The sequence below is a fragment of the Thamnophis elegans genome, chromosome 1 (assembly GCF_009769535.1).
Source record: "Thamnophis elegans isolate rThaEle1 chromosome 1, rThaEle1.pri, whole genome shotgun sequence".
In the NCBI taxonomy this organism is placed as follows: Eukaryota; Metazoa; Chordata; class Lepidosauria; order Squamata; family Colubridae; genus Thamnophis; species Thamnophis elegans.
In genome coordinates this window covers 120,098,797-120,115,966 of record NC_045541.1, presented here as the reverse complement: position 1 = coordinate 120,115,966, position 17,170 = coordinate 120,098,797, and the positions used below count along the sequence as shown (strand labels likewise).

The following is a 17,170-nucleotide window of genomic DNA, read 5'->3' as shown; positions in this document are numbered from 1 at the left end:
GGCCACTGAGAAAAAATGACGAAAACTTATAGATGATGAATGTCAAACAAGATGTTTTTTTTACAATAGCTAATGATATAATACCTTCCATAAATTGAATTGAATTTCCAGTGGCTATGTAAATATCCATAAAGTTTTTTTGTCAACATTTTAGACAAGTTTCTCTATAGCTTTCTTTGGGACGTTTTGTTGTTATTCATAGTACCATTAGTTAAAGTAAGAGTAAATTTTCATTTAATTAATGTTTGAAGGTAAATGAACAATGTGAGATGTCATTAAGGGGTTGATAAGCGGAAGAATTTGGGGAGTTAAGTTAAGTGAAACAAAAAATAAAATTTTTGTGTTTTCCATTTCTCCTCAACAAAAATTACTGATTTTGTGTGAAATCTTCTCCCTAAGATCAATTTATCAGTAATGTTTTTGAAGGCTACAAATCAGAGGAGTGTCCCCTTGTTGGCCTCTGAAAAAAAACACCTGATAAATTGACCAAAGGGAGAAAATTTCATACAAAATCAATGATTTTTGTTGAGGAGAAATGAAAAAGACAAGAATTTTATATAATATACTGGATTGATATGAGAATTTGTTTGAAATGAATTGATGATTTGTGATCTTACATACATTTGAAAGTGAGAACTATGGAAGTGATGCACAAAAAATTTACAACCAAACAACATGCTTTACGTAAATGAAGAAGGCTCTATGTGTTATGTGTTGTCTGTCTTTGTCTGACCAAAAATAAAAATATTCTTTAAAAAAAAGAAATTATATACAAAGATTTTTGAGTTTGCGGAAATACCACCCCAAGAAAATAGAAATTAAGAGCTGGAAGAGACACCTGCAGCAATAGAAAAAGAAAGGAAGGAAGGAAAAGGAGGGAAGGAAGGAAGGAAGAAGGTGAGAAGAGGAAAATGGAAGGGGGAAGGTGAGAAGGAGAGCAGGTAAGAAGGGGAAGAGGTAGAGAGAAGTAGGGAGAAGTAAGGGAAGAAGGAAGGAAAAGGAGAGAAGGAAAGAAGAAAGTAGAGAAGGAAGGGAGAAAGAAAGGAAAGGAGATGAGAGGAAGAGGAGGGAAGGAAGGTAGAGAGGAGGAGGAGAAGATGGAAGGGAGAAGAAGAGAGGGTAGGAAGGGGAAGAGGAAGAGAGGAGGAGGGGAGAGGTAAGGGAAGAAGGAAGGGAAAGAAGGAAGGAAGAAAGTAGAGGAGGGAGGGAGGGAGAAAAAGAAAGGAGAAGAAGGTGGTGTCAAAATAGGCAAGGGATGGTAAACAAAACAACCCGAATGGAATATTACAATTTCATAAATGGAATGACAAATGTATTAGAATTATAAATGTAAAAAAAAGAATAATAATTATGTGAATGTATATATAGAGAACAAAAAATAAAAAACTTTATTTAAAAAAAATATTTTTTGTTTCACTTAACTAGGGGTCCCCAAATTGTGTCCTTGTTGGGGCACTCCCCTTGATTTGTATTTTCTGCATCAATATTTGCATGTGATTAAAAATAGCTTAGTATATCAAAATTTCCATTTTAATGATGCCCGTATTTTACTTATATTGTGATTTTTCTTTCTTCTTCATATGCCTTTCTTCTAAGAAATACATTAACTGAGTAGGAAGAAAATCAATGGGTCCCAAATGGTAGTGCAGGGTGTATGTACTGCAAATATGTAGCTGAGTTAGAATTCTTAGCAAGAATTTGTGTCTTTTTCTTTCTAATAATAGGTCTTATTATTGATGCCTTTGGCGAACTGAGAGATCAGCAAGAGCAGGTCAAAGAAGACATGGAGGTAAGATCACGATTGTATTGAGTTTGTTTTCAGTAAATGAAAGAGGAAAAACTTTGCACTAAATTGTCAAGAAAACTACATTCATTCTTATATTGCTAATATTTTTATTTGATTTTTAGACCAAATGCTTTATTTGTGGAATTGGTAATGAATATTTTGATACAACTCCACATGGTTTTGAAATGCATACTTTACAAGAACACAATCTGGCCAACTATTTGTAAGTAAACGCATGTACTGCTTTATTAACGCATGTTTCTTTAGAAATGATTGTTAACAATGTTAATAGGGTTGTCCAGGCTCATAGCACAAGGCTAGGAATATCTATGCAGAAGTGAGTTTTATGAGACTTACTCCAAAATCCGTGTGTTGCACTCCTGTACTCCCAGACTCAGGACTTTGTCAGGTTATAGAGGTGGTCTGCACTTACATTCACAAGTGGTTCGCTAGTTGTGCACTAGTTTCGCACAGACGTGCCCCTTTGGGAGTGAAACGGACTTCAAAGAACAGGTTATCAACTCAGGCAGCTCTGGTGAGTGAAGCAGGGGCAGTGCGAAACTCAGATGAACAGCGAGCGCAGAGGGAACGAGCAGAAAGCTAGTTATAGCTTAGCACAAGGTTGGGTGGGTGGGCCCAGCCAGTGATCAAAGCTAAGTGTTTGCCTGAACCCGTGCAACTATGCAGCAGCTCACCACTGTGCTTTAGTGATCTCATAGCCAGGATCAGTTTCAGGATCCCTAAAGGAAAACCAACCAACCAACCAATCCAAACACCTCATGCCTGCTCAGAACAAACTTTGGATATGGAAGGGCTTCAGAACAGGAGTGTTCTGTCAGTCTCTAGACCAGTATTTTTCAAATTTGACAGCTTCAACTGCCAGTAATGTTCATTGACTTGATTGGAAAGGGGAGACATTATCTTTGGAAAGGTGAGCCATAGTATGAGCCATCAGAGGCTTTGGCAGCAGGAAAATTAATATTGCTCCAAGGCAAATTTTGCTTTAGAAACAATTGGTGTAGGGGCCTGTCATTTGACTTCCTTGAAATGTAAATGTAAAATACAAGGTACAGGTTTTTATTGTTCATGAAAGAAAGAAAGAAAATATAGAACCAGTCACCACCAAAATAAAATATTGTGAATAACTAAACAGATACCTGCATTTGCAGCTTCATGTTAATTATTTTCATTAATGGTTTTTGTACATTTGTTTTTCTTCTACTGTGTTTTCCCGAAAATAAGACAGGGTCTTATTTTCTTTTGACCCACGAAATATGGCCTTGGCCTTATTATGGGGGGGGGTATTATTTTGGGGATGCAAGCGGCGGCAAGAATGGGACTGTATGTCCTGTCGCCCCCATCGCCTCCCCTCCCTGTTCTGGCTGAACAGCTGGCCGGCACTGCTCTGACGTGTCCCGTCACCACCCTGCATCGGGTTGGGCTTTCTTTGCGAGGGGCACAATCTGGGGAGCAAGAGATTTAGGAAGCCTGGGCTGTCGTGGGGCAGTTTCTCCAGTGAAGCATCTGATTCATCCCCAGAGGTGAGCGCTTTGCCTCCTCTCTGCCCTGGCTTGGAAGCTGCAGAGGAAGCCTGCCATGCCTGGCAGGGGGGGAGAAGAGACGGCAAGAGAAGCCATGCCTTACTCCACACCTCTCACTTCTCCTCCAGCCCACCCGCCACCCCTCTCGCTAAAGAGACAGTGGCGAAGGGAAGCACCTGAATTCTGTTAGCCTTGGGGTGGGGTGGGAGGTGTTTGGCTGCAAGACACACATTCTACCAAAGACTTGCAGCTTTATCGTTTTTCTTGCTGTTTTGTCCAGGGAAGCACCCTGTAAAAAAAATCTCACGAGTTCAACTTCCCTGGACAAAACAGTGAGGAACATGACGGAGCTGCAAGTTTTGGATAGGACGCATGTCTCGTGGCCCAACTCCTCCCACCCAGCACCAATGCTAACAGAATCCAGGCTGCTTCTCTTCCCCACTGTCTCTTTATAGAGATGGGTGGCAGGTGGGGTGGGGGAGAGGTGAGAGGTGTGGAGAGAGGCATGGCTTCTCTTGCCGTCTCTTCTCCCACCCTCGCCAGGCATGGTAGGCTTCCTCCGCAGCTTCCAAGCCGGGGTAGAGAGGAGGCAAAACGCTCACCCCTGGGGATGAATCAGATACTTCAATGGAGAAACTGCCCATGCCAGCCCAGGCTTCCTAAATCTCACACTCCCCAGATTGTCCGCCTTGCAAAGAAAGCCCAAGATGACACAAATGCCGCCTCCAGCCACGTACTGTTTCACAAAGCTCCATACTCTGCAGCTGCTGGCTCCCTCGCTTTGTGCTTTTTATACACATACTGACATACCCACTCTTCCTGGGAATGCCGTTTCCCACTCTCAAGATTCCATTTCCAAGAAAAGAAGAGCCTTGGGGCCGCACTGGACTTTCTCCCCTGCTCTGACTCCTGTCAGCCTCAACTTTGCTCCTGAAACCCTGTGGGCCACTTCTCTGCTTGAGCTCAGGTGAAGAGGGGGCTGAGGGCAAGAGCGAGATGAAACTGATTGCTTCCCCTTTGCCTCTTCTCCCAAAAGCAGTCTCGGGTGGAGCCACTTTTGCAGCAGGAGACTCAAGCTGGCCTTCCGAAGGGTACTGTAGCAGCAGCTATCCACAATTTTTTTACCCTTATTTTGTCCCGATCCATGTGGCTCACTGGGCCACGTGGATCAGGATGAAATAATAATTCGGAAGGCCAGTGCAAGGCGCATGGGGTGCATCACTTGGCCTCCTGCTGCTTTTGTGGCTGCAATCGATGGCAAAAGCAGCTGCACTTGCTGAAGGCCATGGCCTGAAGAGCACCCGCAAATCAGCTGTTTTTTGAATGGCAGCCGGATCAGCTCAACTGATCTGATTAAGGAACCAAGAAGCGCTGAGGTGACCAGGGAAGAGAAGGGCTTCCTCCTGTACTTGCCACGGCACCCTTTCACTAGGGCTTATTTTCGGGGATGGGCATATATTTACACCCACCTCAAAAACCAGGCCTGGCCTTATTAGCAGGACATGTCATATTTTCGGGGAAACACGGTAATGCTTTCTTGATTAGGTTGTCTACTTTTTTGAATTGGAAACTCAGAAGCAGACACTTGTGCAATTTTACATACACAAAACTCTTTTACCAATGTAAAATATTTCACTATTTAATATCACCATTCAACTCTTTCGGAGTCCTATAAAATGAATCATAAAAGAAGTCTTTTTTAACCTATAGTTTCACATTTTTAAATGGAAATAATTACCATTTTCTTAAGAAGCAAGAACAATATACCACCAAAAATAGTCATGTATATTTTCATATTCTTTCTCCAGATTCTTTTTGATGTATCTTATTAATAAGGATGAAACTGAGCACACTGGGCAGGTAAAGTATTAATTGATTATGTAAATGAAAAGAAACAAACATTTCTGAAAACATTCATAAAATATATAATCAACATTTTTTAGAGATATACTAATGTCACTTTATACAATTAAATGATTACCGTTCATTTTTTCTCCAAAAACAAATTATTGATCATTCTAAATATATGACATCCAAATTTTTAAATGTTCTTCCATTGAAACTCATGTACTGTCGTTTTTCATGCCTTCTTCTGAATATTTAATTTAGTGTATTATAACAATTGTTCATGACCTGTTATTATAAGATTATAATTTTGTAAAAAAAAATGTCATTGCATACTAAAGCAAAGTTGGCTGCCAGCCTGTATTTAAATATGAAATGCATTTATCGGAAGTTATCACTACGTAATTGCTTGTTTAGCAAATGAAAGTAATGTAATATCTTATATAACAAAAATATATTCCCTAAGATTAATAACTGAACTATAAATTGATACGGTAGATTCACCAATAGAAAGGCTGCCTTGCTATTTTCAGGAATATATTCCCACTTGATGTTTCTAATAGGGAAAATGTCCATTCATTAATCTGAGAGAAAAATATGCCTTAAGAATGAAAAGTATTTCTTTTCTCAAATAAATCTTTTGAAAAACATGTATTTTATATTTTCAGGAATCATATGTATGGAAAATGTACCAAGAAAGATGCTGGGATTTCTTCCCAGCTGGAGATTGCTTCCGTAAACAGTATGAAGATCAACTTGGATAAAAATACCAACAAAGGAACTACTATATTCAATGTAAACAAAAATAGAATTCTTACAAAACAATGGCATAACGTAAATGTTGCTTATGTTTGACCTCTAAGTAAATGAAGTAGCCCAGTTTTAAATTGATCTAGATTAGCTTTTTGTATGTGGCAGAAACAGGCTCTGAATTATTTGGATTTCAGTTTTGTTTGTTTTTAGGTGGGGCAGAGCAAAAAAATAACATTTAAACATTTTAGTTCAGTACTTTAATTCAGGAATCATTGTTTTTTATCAGTCCTTTGTAGAAAATAATATAGGTGAAAGGGCTATATCATTGTTTTGCAACTGAAGACTCTGAATGTCAGATGACAATAACATAATCATGGACTCATACGGTGAACTTAATATTTCAATCAGCCTTGTTTTCCCTGTGCCATTTCTTAGTGTAACAATACAGACAGAAAGATTTTAAGTATTCAGTGCTTAAAATTGTCAAGTATTTTATTGTCTCTAAATCTAAGTGCCTTAACTCTTTCCAGATCTAGCTATGCAAAATACTTTTTTTTTAAATGTTAGTCCTTTAGATTGACATTTTTGTTATTTGACTATGTTGTTTTCTGGTCTTACTGTATGACATGAAATTTAGTCATATACTTATTACAAAACTGCTTACTTCATGCAGTTGGTTTAAAAACCTGTCTTACAACTGAACATAATTAAACTAGTGATTAGTTGCAATGTTAATGCGTTTTTTTCCTTCAAATAACAACATGCACTGCAATAAAGAATTTGCAAAACAAAACTTTATGTCGTATTTCATTGTGTTATTGGTGTCACACCAAGACATGTTCCATAATTGTACTTGCAAATGTAATGTATTTTATTTCACAGACTCTAAATAGGTTTTTATACTTTTACAACTTTAAATTAATATTGTTAAATTTCTTAAGGCAATGAAATCCAGAACACTGCAAATATACAAATAGCATTTTAAAGGTTCAGGTTCAGCCAATCACCAGATTAAATATTTGTAAACATTTTTTACAATTACTGAATTGTCATCTTAAATTATTTTTCACATACTTGTACTATATGATGAACAAAATGTAGCTTTTAGGAGATCATACTATCTAACCAGTCCTCAAGTTCCTCTTCAGTAATATTTTTGGAGGCAGCTTCTGGCGGTTGAGATGTTGAGCAACTTTCTTCAGTTCTACCTGGTTCTAAGTGATCTGACAAAAGAAAAGAAAGATAAGTTAAATAATAACTCTTTTGTTTAAAAAAAAGGCAAAGAAAAATGATAAATATCGTGATTGTCAGTTATGAAACAATGCTATTGTGATTTCATCTTAGTTCTCAAATCATTTAGGAAAATACAAAAATACAACCTGGAGACCAAACATTTGTTATTTACCAAGTTCTAGTATGTGGGACGCAGTGGCTCAGTGGGTAAGATGCTGAGCTTGTCAATCAGAAAGGTCGGCAGTTCAGTGGTCCGAATCCCGAGTACCGCGTAATGGAGTGAGCTCCCGTTACTTGTTCTAGCTTCTGCCGACCTAGCAGTTTAAAAGCACGTAAAAATGCAAGTAGAAAAATAGGACCACTTTGGTGGGAAGGTAACAGCATTCCATGTGCCTTCGCGCCCTTTAGTCATGTGGACCATATGACCACAGAGACGTTTTCTGACAGCGCTGGTTCTTCGGCTTTGAAATGGAGATGAGCACTGCTCCCTAGAATCAGGAATGACTAGCACATAAGTGTGAGGGGAACCTTTACCTTTATGTTTAGCGTATGGAAGCTTCACTTGCACAGCACAAGCTCAGTTACTCCACCCTTTCCTGTAATCAGACTTGCCTTTTAATGTTCCTGTTGCAGGGCCTGCCTTGCCGTTGGCTGGATCCTTCCTACCATTGGCCCCAGTGACTTCTAGAATTATTCCTGTGTAGGAATAATTGATAAAACTGGAAACTTTATCAGGAACCTGATTGGCGTGTAGTGTTGCTAATCAATCTAGCTGGCTGTGCGATGAGCAGTATTAATAATACTGCTTGAAAATCCAGACAAAAGGAGAGAATGCAAATTAATCTTAAATGAAAAATTCAAAGCTGGAGAATTTCAAGGATATTACTGACAATGTTCTCTTGATCCGAGAAATGATTGTTTGAAGATTTCATTTATTTAAAATTTTAAAATATCTGATAGTTGAGGCTCTTTGGACAGTTTACAATAAAACATGAACACAGGAAATATATGTATGCATATTCAGAAAGCTGGAGCAAATATTTGGTTTGACTTTTTTTCAACATTAGCAACAGCATGGTAAACAATATTACGTGTGAAATAGCCTTAGCAAGATTTCATACTGTAGCTATTAATGAAAGTGCAGACACAGCTATTGGTAATTAGATGATATTCAACTTTCAGTTTAGACACTTATAGTCTGTAGCTTATCAAAACTTGCTTGGTGGAATATTATATTTGCAAAGCTGTGATGTTATTGCAATCAGAGTATTAAAAAACCACAAGCTTGATTGTATCATTCTCTAACTCTACGATGCTGAGCAAACTCAGTGATATAGCAACACAACTAAATCCAGGAACATTATACTTGTATCCTGAAGACTTAAGGATATAAGAAAAGAGGTAAAACTGATAAAATAATTGATGCTCTAAGAACTTGCACTGTTTTGTATTGATTTTGTGTATGTGCATATCCGTGTGAGCACACCCACAAAATGATTTCCTGAAATGAATGTTTCTGAATATGAATCAATGATTTTCAAACCTAAATCTTATTTTGCAAAATAAGGTAACAATGCAACAATCCATAACAATTCAATTTCTAACAACTGCTACACAAACTTTAAAGTTCCAAGTCCTGATGTTTCCTAGTGCTGCTTCATTATTCATGTATTCATGTTGCTTCATAAATGCAGCCTGACACTTCTTGAAATGTATCCTCTGGAACACGGTAAATTAAATCATAGAGTAATATTTTGGTGATCGATTTTCATTGAGTGAAACAGTTAAAATTCTCTTATATATGAACTTGCAAGAAAATAATCAAATGGATACTAATTCCATAATTACTTTTATAAATATTCAGTATGCTCAACTGTCAGTTTCCAAAGAAACCGAACTTCAAAATTGGTCTGCGTTTGACTATACAGAAACAACAGTGTAATTTCAGCTGTGGCATTAAGCAGATCAATTTCTTATATTCCAAATACAAAGACTTTCTTACTGAAAATACTGTTACAGTCAATCAAGTACCATGATTTAAAATTTTAGAGTAGGCAAAAATCATCAGAAACAAATTAGTCTCAGGTCATATGGATTTGGTTTTACATATCAGAACCAACTGTCTCATAATTTAGCATAATTAGTGGGATATTCCTAGCATCCAGAACAGACTATAAGAGTGAATTCAATTTAATGCATGCTTTAGAAAACAAATTATGGAATAGTTTACAATTAATTTATTTGGTTATACTTAACTCTCTCTGTAAGAGTTATCGAACTGATGGAATGATCAGGCTGGGTAAAGGCTAAAAATTGCAGGAAAAATAATGAATTATGTTTTTCTCTGAAATCTCTGGGAAATTCTGGAAATTGAAGTTCACACATCTAACATTGCTAAGGTTGAGAAACAGCACACTAGCCTCAGGCCCACAGGCAAGAATGCATGTAGTATACCTTACTTTAGTTTCATGTAGGCATTTATTAATACTGTAAAATTATTTTCATCATAAATTAAATATTTTATCAATCTCTACTATTTGCATTATGCTTGGTTGCACTCACCCAATAGTGCATATCTTTGAACTCTGATTTACAAAATGTCACTAAAATGTGTTGCATACACAGTCTATCCAATAGGAAAGGCAACACTGTCCAGCTTAAGTACACACAGGAGCCAGCTCACAGTAGAACTTAAATTGTGGTGGCCTTACAGCCTTTTTGTTTTAAATGTATTCAGTTTTCCACTCCTCTTATTAATGTAACCTATGCAATTTATACAACAATATGACAATTACAACAGCAATGAACACTCCACTGCGAATCCTAAAAGGCCAGATTGAAGATCATAGAGAAAATCTAGCTATGTGGATGCTAAGAATTGAGTCCAACTTGACAGCATTTAACAATACTAATAAGTACACAAGGGAACAACAGATTCTCATGTAACTGGATAGAAAGACTAAATAATATTTTCCAGGAGGAGGATTCAGAAAACAGACACAACAGAGGATGGTTAGAGATAATTTCTGAGACAGTGATGGACTGCAGCAAAATGATTTGTGACAAGAATGCTGGGGGAAATATAACCTCAGCCAAGGAATATACTGTAACACCTGGTGCTCATCACTAGAAAAAGCAAGCTCATCCACCTGATACACTAATGTGGTTCTAGTTTTTAGCCATCTGCAGAGCCCTAACCTAAATGTTTTATTGCTTCATTCTAAAGTACTACTTACTATTGAAGTCTAGCTGTGTTCTGAAATGAATGATAAATGATGAACTGAGAACTTGTTTCTGCTAAATCGCTATGGTCCATTTTCAGTAAAGGACTTTCTCCACCTACTTTTCCAGAAAGGAAGAGAGCCAGTTTGGTCTAGTGATTAAGGTACCAGCATAGAAAGTGGGAGACTTGAGTTCTAATCCCACCTGACCTCCCTTATACCTCTTGGAGGACCCTGAATAGGTTGAGAGTTGGAGTAACTAAATGTAAAACCACTTTGCTCAAGTTAAAGCTCATAGAGGATAATAACACACTATGTGAATGTGGAAAGACACATAGCCCAGCTGTTCTGACACAACTCCCCAAACATGATAAACCCTCTGAAGTTAACTCAAAGATTCCTTTATTAGGAGTGCTGGCAGCCCCAGCAAAAAGTTTATCTCACCTCAGGCTAACAAGACAATCCGGCCGGAAGATGAATAGTTGTCTGCCACATCTATTCATCTCCGCCCCCTGCCTTTTATCCCCAGAGCTAGGGTAGGGCTTTGCTAGCAGCGGTGGCTCTTCTTTCCCAAGGGTCGGCCCATGGATTTCCACTGCTCTCCTCTCCTTTGCCTTTTGCGCATTTGCTTGTCAGACACTGGACCCAGCTGTTCCTCCTCTTCCTCATCAGCCACTTCCAGACCTGGGGGCTGTTGACTCTCCATCTGAGGGCTGATGGATGGCCCAGGCTCCGCCTCTGTCTCTCTCTGTGCCAACTCCATTCCCTCTTCTCCCTCGGAGCTCTCAGTTTGCCTTGATGCTGACCCTGACTCCCACGCCTCCTCCTCCTCTGATTCAGCTGCTGGAGCTCCCGATGGCTGACCCCTCCAGTTGGTATATCAGCTACTACCAGAAACATGTACCAATAATTACTTATTTTTGGCCAACAACAGAGCCAAGAATGTGGCTTCATACTGGTGTTTAAAGTTTGACTTAGACATGGAAGAAGAAGAACCTTAGACATGAAAACTGACCAGGTGACTTTGGGCCAGTTATTTTCTCCCAGCCCAACCCACCTCACACGGTTGTTGTGGTGTGGAAAATGGGGAGGAGGAAGAAGTATTAGGTGGGATTGCCACCTTGAGTTATTTATAAAAATAATAGAGGCAACATAAAAATAAAACAAACAATAAAGAAAGAGAAAGTTCATCCTCTAGGCTTCTATATATAATTTCAATTCACTGTATGGGAAAGAAGAGGAATGAAAAATACACTATACATGACTGATATAACAATGTATTATCCCATAGGTGCGATGGCATACAATGTTTGTGGAAGGAAACATATTTCATTGATTGCATTAAAAATAACTAAATAATAATAATAATTAGAAAAAGAGAGGGGAGGAAAAATGACTAATATTTACCAGTTTCTTCAAAACTCTTTGTCAAATCATCTCCAGATGGCAGGTCATCTGCTACCATTTCCAAAGCAATATTGTTTTCAGGATTAATAGGGGCATCTAATTTCAGGAGCAGATCAAGGTCTTCATCTAAATGATCTACTACTTGATGTAAATTTGAAGAATTTCTCTGAGGAGCTTCTGAAGAAATTCCCGATCCATCTTTATTTGACAAAGTCAAGGGAACAGCGGAATCTTCCTTGGGATAACAGTGCAACCCAACTCTCTTTTGCTGTTGCAATAGATCACCACTTTTCTTGGCCACATCTTGACCTTGCAGCTTAATCTGAGGAAGTGTGACTGGTGTTGCATCCTACAGTGGTAAGAAAACAGCTCTAAACAATGGTTGATGCAATACAACAACTTAGTAACCCAACTTGCAATTTAGCTTCTACCAGAACAAAAACCCAGTAAATATTCATCTATACATACGCAAAACTATAGAAAATAAACTTCATACTTTATAAAAGTACAGTAGTCCTCAACTTACAACAGTTCATTTAGTGACCAAAGCTTCAATGACACTGTCAAAAATGAGTTATGACCAATTTTCACAGTTATGACATTTCCAGCATCCCCATGATCATGTGATCAAAATTCAGATGCTTGGCAACTGTTTCATATTTATGACCATTGCTGTGTCCCAAGGTCATGTGATCCCCTTTTGCAACCTTTTGACAAGCAAAGCCAATGGGGAAGCCAGTCTCACTTAACAACCAGATTACTAACTTATCAATGGCAGTAATTCATTTAACAACTGAGACAAGAAAGGTCATAAAATGGGCAAAATTCACTTAACAAATATCTCACTTAACAACAGAAATGTTGGGCTCATTTGTGGTCATAAGTTGAGGACTACCTGAACAGGAATATTGTACTAGAAAATAAGATAATATTTAAATATTTTAAGAAGCTCCTGTCAGGCCTGCAGCCTTATTACTCTTGGATCTTTGGCCTGCCACATTTTCTATTTTTCTATTATGCATTTTCTATTGTGGGAAAATGGCAGAGGGGATTGTACGGAGTAGATGCTATGTAGCCAAAACAAAATTCTTTCTAGAAAGCCAAGGTCATCCTTTGTCTCTGCACCTGACCAGAATTGGATGGGTGGAACTGCCAGCATGGCAGTGGGAAATTGGACCATGTGATGGACTTGTGGGTGTAGGGTCAAGATCTTGAACTTTCAACTGGGTTTCAGATTCGGGTTTTCCCAGATGTGCCAATACTCTTAATAAATTGGAACTTTGAGCAACACTTTGCCTTGGATTCTGATTTAATTTTGGATTCTATTTGGAGCCCTGACATCTCCACTTTCAGCTTTTTATTTACCAAGATACATGTGCCAGCATAATCTTCTCTCTTACTCTTTTCAAGGATTTGCCTACAATCATTTTATACAAAACAAGGTCAGACAAAAGAAACCATGATGGAACCATCAGCCTGCCAGGTCCTTTTCCAATGAAGAGCTTAGAGCATCCAAATAGTAAGGACAGCTTCCTTTCCCCACTCAGTTTTCAATTTCATTTGATTCCTCAGGAAGCTAGAAGAATGACGCCAACAGAAGCATTCATTCTATTGAACAGCACAGACTTTTATTATACCATTGAAAGATGTGATCAGCTTACAATAATCAAGGACACCAAATTGGTCCATTCAGTAGCAAGAAAAAAAAAGGGGGGGGGGAAATGTAACTTCCTACAGCCTGCAGTTCATTGACTTGCTAGCTCTAATCAGGCACAGTAGGAGAATCTGTTACTTCATTACAGCACAGAATGTGCCCTAAGAGTGGATTTAAAAAAACAGCCACTGCTTTTTAAACAATTAACAGCAGGAAAAGCAATGACATCCAGCCTTGCCATTGTATGTAAAGGAAGGAATTTGACTTGCAAAACAAATGCAAATTTCTCTGGCTACAGTCAGAAAAGTGACTTTGAGTTGGAATAAAAAAAAAAAAGAGCAACATATCTGAGTCGCTTTAGGCAAACCCTCAGAAGAAGAAAAAACAGGTTTGGATTCTTATATAGCAACCTTTTATCTAACCTGGAATGATTTTTCTAGCACTTGATATACCGTTAAGTTTACCCAACAGCTACAGTTAATTCACATTACTTCTTTTCAGTCTACCTGAATATTTTGCTTTTTTTTTTGTTCCTTCCCACAGTCAGAAGATATTTTATATTCCTGATGCTACCAGAAATTATAAACTCCAGGCAAAAGTAATTGTATTTTATATAGGTCTGTGTAGTAGCTGCACTGATGAAATAGATCCACTGCATAATGGACAAGATCAAAGCAAGGATTATTGTAAAGAGCAGTGAGAACAAGGAAGAAATGTTCTCTATGATGTTGCTAACAAGAGTTTGTTTGGTGGGGGGGTCTGGAGTAGCAAAACTGGAACGGGCAAATCTTTGGGGATGCGAGTCTTGACCGAAATGCACTTGGCATGTGGAAAACATTTTGTTTTAGAGGAGCAATGGAGCTGAAGAAGTGCTGATAGGAAATTCTGCTATTTAATAGCATTCCTCCCTTGTAGAGCTGAAGTAGCAACATTAAAATAATATGAGACTGTTCAGCTTGCAATATGGCTCAAGCAAGGCTTCAAAAATGTCAGCGACGGGTTCTCTGCCTGGTTGCTGGGTGGGTGTGGCCATAGTGGGCATGGCTAGTCGGCCTCCTGCATCACAGTGGGAGGGGGAAAATTTTCCCCAGGCTCCGGAGGCTTTCCTAAAGACTTTGGGAAAGCGAAAACTGCTTCCCCCAGTCTCTGGAGGCCCTCAGGAGACTGAAAACAGACCCATTTCCTGCCTTCTGGAACTTCCAGGAGGCCTGTTTTTCTTCCTCCCTGAGCTTCCACCCAGGCCTGCACTTACCTCGCATCCAAAATGGGCCATGTGGAGACTCCTGGGAGGGGAGGGGTGGGGTGGGCAGGGCCAGCCAGGGGTGTGATTGGAGGTTCTCCAAACCGGCCATAACATTAGCTATGGGTTTTCCTGAACGTGGGTGAATCCATAGCAGCCCATCCCTGGGCTCAAGGTATTTTTGAGGAGGAGGGGTATTACCTGTACCAGTTCAGCAGCCATGTTGAGTTTGAGGTGCAGAGGCAGCTCTTCAAGCGCTTGAACCAAGGACTGGCAGTCAACGTACAATCCTGACAACTGAAAACAGAGTGCATGTGCACTAAATGAAAACTGCAGTCATTTTCATCACCAGGTTAATGCAACAAAGTCTTCTATCCTAAGTTGGGGAAGACTAAACAGCCATGGAGTACCTTATTCTTTCAGTGCAAGTAAAGCTGTAACATATTTTCATTACACTGGGTATAGTGACTCATGCATGCCTGATTTCATATACAAACTGAAGCAACCACAAGCAACCATCTATTACCTTGAACGTAATAATTCTGACATCAGTAGAGGTTCTGGAATTTTTGGTATTTTCTGAAAGAATATGACAACAAGCCACTGCACAAGACAGGCAGATGTACAGAACTATATCAAGAATTGTGGTGGCGCAGTGGTTAGAATGCACTACTGCAGGCTATTTCTATTGTTTTTTAATGTACCATGAATGTCTTGTTTGTATTTTGCCTGATACTTCATAGTGCAAAAATGATATAAATATATTGTTGATGAAATGAATAAATAAATAACTAAATAGAACCTGGACCAATTCAGGAAGCTCGCAGATTTTTTATATTTTTTTAAAAATTGTTGCTGCTGTTAGCACTGTTTTGAATTTTGCCATAATTTTAAGACAAAAGACACTTGTAGAAAACATTCTAACACTTTATTGGTATTTGAAATGGCCAAATTATTTTTACTCATATAATCTGGAAAAATCTGAATTAATAGTACTGTACTGATATCCCCTTATATTGAGCCAAAAAAGGTAATCATTCGACTCCTTTATAGTTCATATTACTTTTCTGAGACAATAGAAGATTGAATAATAGAGTTGGAAGAGACCTTGGAGGTCTTCTAGTCCAACCCCCTGCTTCAGCATGAGGCCGTATACCATTTCAGACAGATGGTTGTCCAATCTCTTGTGGAAAGCCTCCACACCTTCTGAAGGCAAGGTTGATTGGTTGATTGTTCTTGGACTTAATTTTTTTATTGTTCTTGGATTGGACTTAATTCACACTAACAGAGAGGAAATTGTTAAGTTGGGAGAGCGAGTACGTTCAGTGAAGCGTTGTGAGAGTTGTGTTGGAGAACACACAAACCAGCATACAGAGACACTGTAGTTTTACTTTCGTAGAAATAGAGGTATCAGAGTCCGTCAAAAAGTCCAAGTCATACACAGATAAATCAGTCAGTCATCAATGTCTTTCAGTTAAGGGATAATCCAAATAACATAGTCCAGTAACATATAATCAGTCCAGTAATCAAGGTTTGCTAACAGTTGCAAAACTTACAATAGCTCATGGCACTCAGATCAGATCAGCCCAGCATCTAACAAACAGAGAGAGAGCTAACAGTCGTTCTGGCTCCCTCCTATGGCCGATTGAGGAAAAACAGCAACCAATCACATTTTACAGTATGTTTAAAGCAACAGGTACAACTTTGTTATATGATTTATATATTGCCAACCCAACCGTTAGAATTATATTCCTAACAGAAATGATAGAAGGTGTTGAAGCTACAGGAACCTTGGGAGCCTTGATCATGCAATATTGGAATTCAACATTATGCAAACACAAGTAGTACAACAAAGTCAATCTAGAGTCTTGGACTTTAAGAGAGTTAATTTCAATAAACTTAGAGAGAGCTTGGGAAGAATTCCATGGATGAGAATGCTCAAGGGGAAAACAACGCAAGAAGCTCAGGAAATTTTGAAAAAAATGAGATTACAAAAGCCTCGTTTAGCACAATACCAATGAAGAAGAAAAATAACAGTTCTCAAAAGAAACCAGCATGGCTGCATAAAGAACTCTCTGACAAATTGAAACACAAAAAGGATAAGTATAAAAAGTGGAAAGAGAGGCACATAACTAAGGAAGAATATCAGCAAATAGCATGAGCCTGTAAAGATGAAGTGAGGAAAGCTAAGGCTCACAGTGAAGAAAGACTTGCGACAAAAGTAAAAAATAACAAAAAAAGCTCCTTCCAAGATGTTAAAAACAAGAAAAAAATCAGGAAACAATTGGTCCATTGCTGGGAGAAAGTGGCAAGAAGTTGAAAAGCAACAGGGAGAGAGCAGAACTATTTAACTCATTTTTTTTGCATCTGTCTTTACACAAAGGGAATAAACAGTCCTATCAAAAATATCACCACAAAAAAACAGATTAGGAACACAAATTAAAATAGGGAGGAAAATGGTAAGTGAGCACCTGTCTACCCTAGACAAGT

The 17,170-nt window shown here is 38.5% G+C and overlaps 2 protein-coding genes across 2 annotated transcripts in view; one reads left to right on the top strand and one right to left on the bottom strand.

The window, feature by feature from the left end:
* Nucleotides 1-7,011, top strand: part of RYR3 (ryanodine receptor 3) — a 249,476-nt gene extending 242,465 nt beyond the window's left edge. The window contains exons 101-104 of the mRNA XM_032213643.1: nt 1,725-1,789; nt 1,909-2,009; nt 5,136-5,187; nt 5,841-7,011. Coding sequence (XP_032069534.1) covers nt 1,725-1,789; nt 1,909-2,009; nt 5,136-5,187; nt 5,841-5,936 — 314 coding nt within the window. The 3' untranslated portion in view covers nt 5,937-7,011. The remainder of the gene's footprint in view (nt 1-1,724; nt 1,790-1,908; nt 2,010-5,135; nt 5,188-5,840) is intronic.
* The window catches only part of AVEN (apoptosis and caspase activation inhibitor), a 134,411-nt gene continuing 123,942 nt past the window's right edge, over nt 6,702-17,170 (bottom strand). The window contains exons 4-6 of the mRNA XM_032229953.1: nt 14,882-14,977; nt 11,787-12,135; nt 6,702-7,148 (exon numbers count right to left, since the gene is read on the bottom strand). Of these exons, the coding sequence (XP_032085844.1) occupies nt 7,030-7,148; nt 11,787-12,135; nt 14,882-14,977 (564 nt within the window). The 3' untranslated portion in view covers nt 6,702-7,029. The remainder of the gene's footprint in view (nt 7,149-11,786; nt 12,136-14,881; nt 14,978-17,170) is intronic.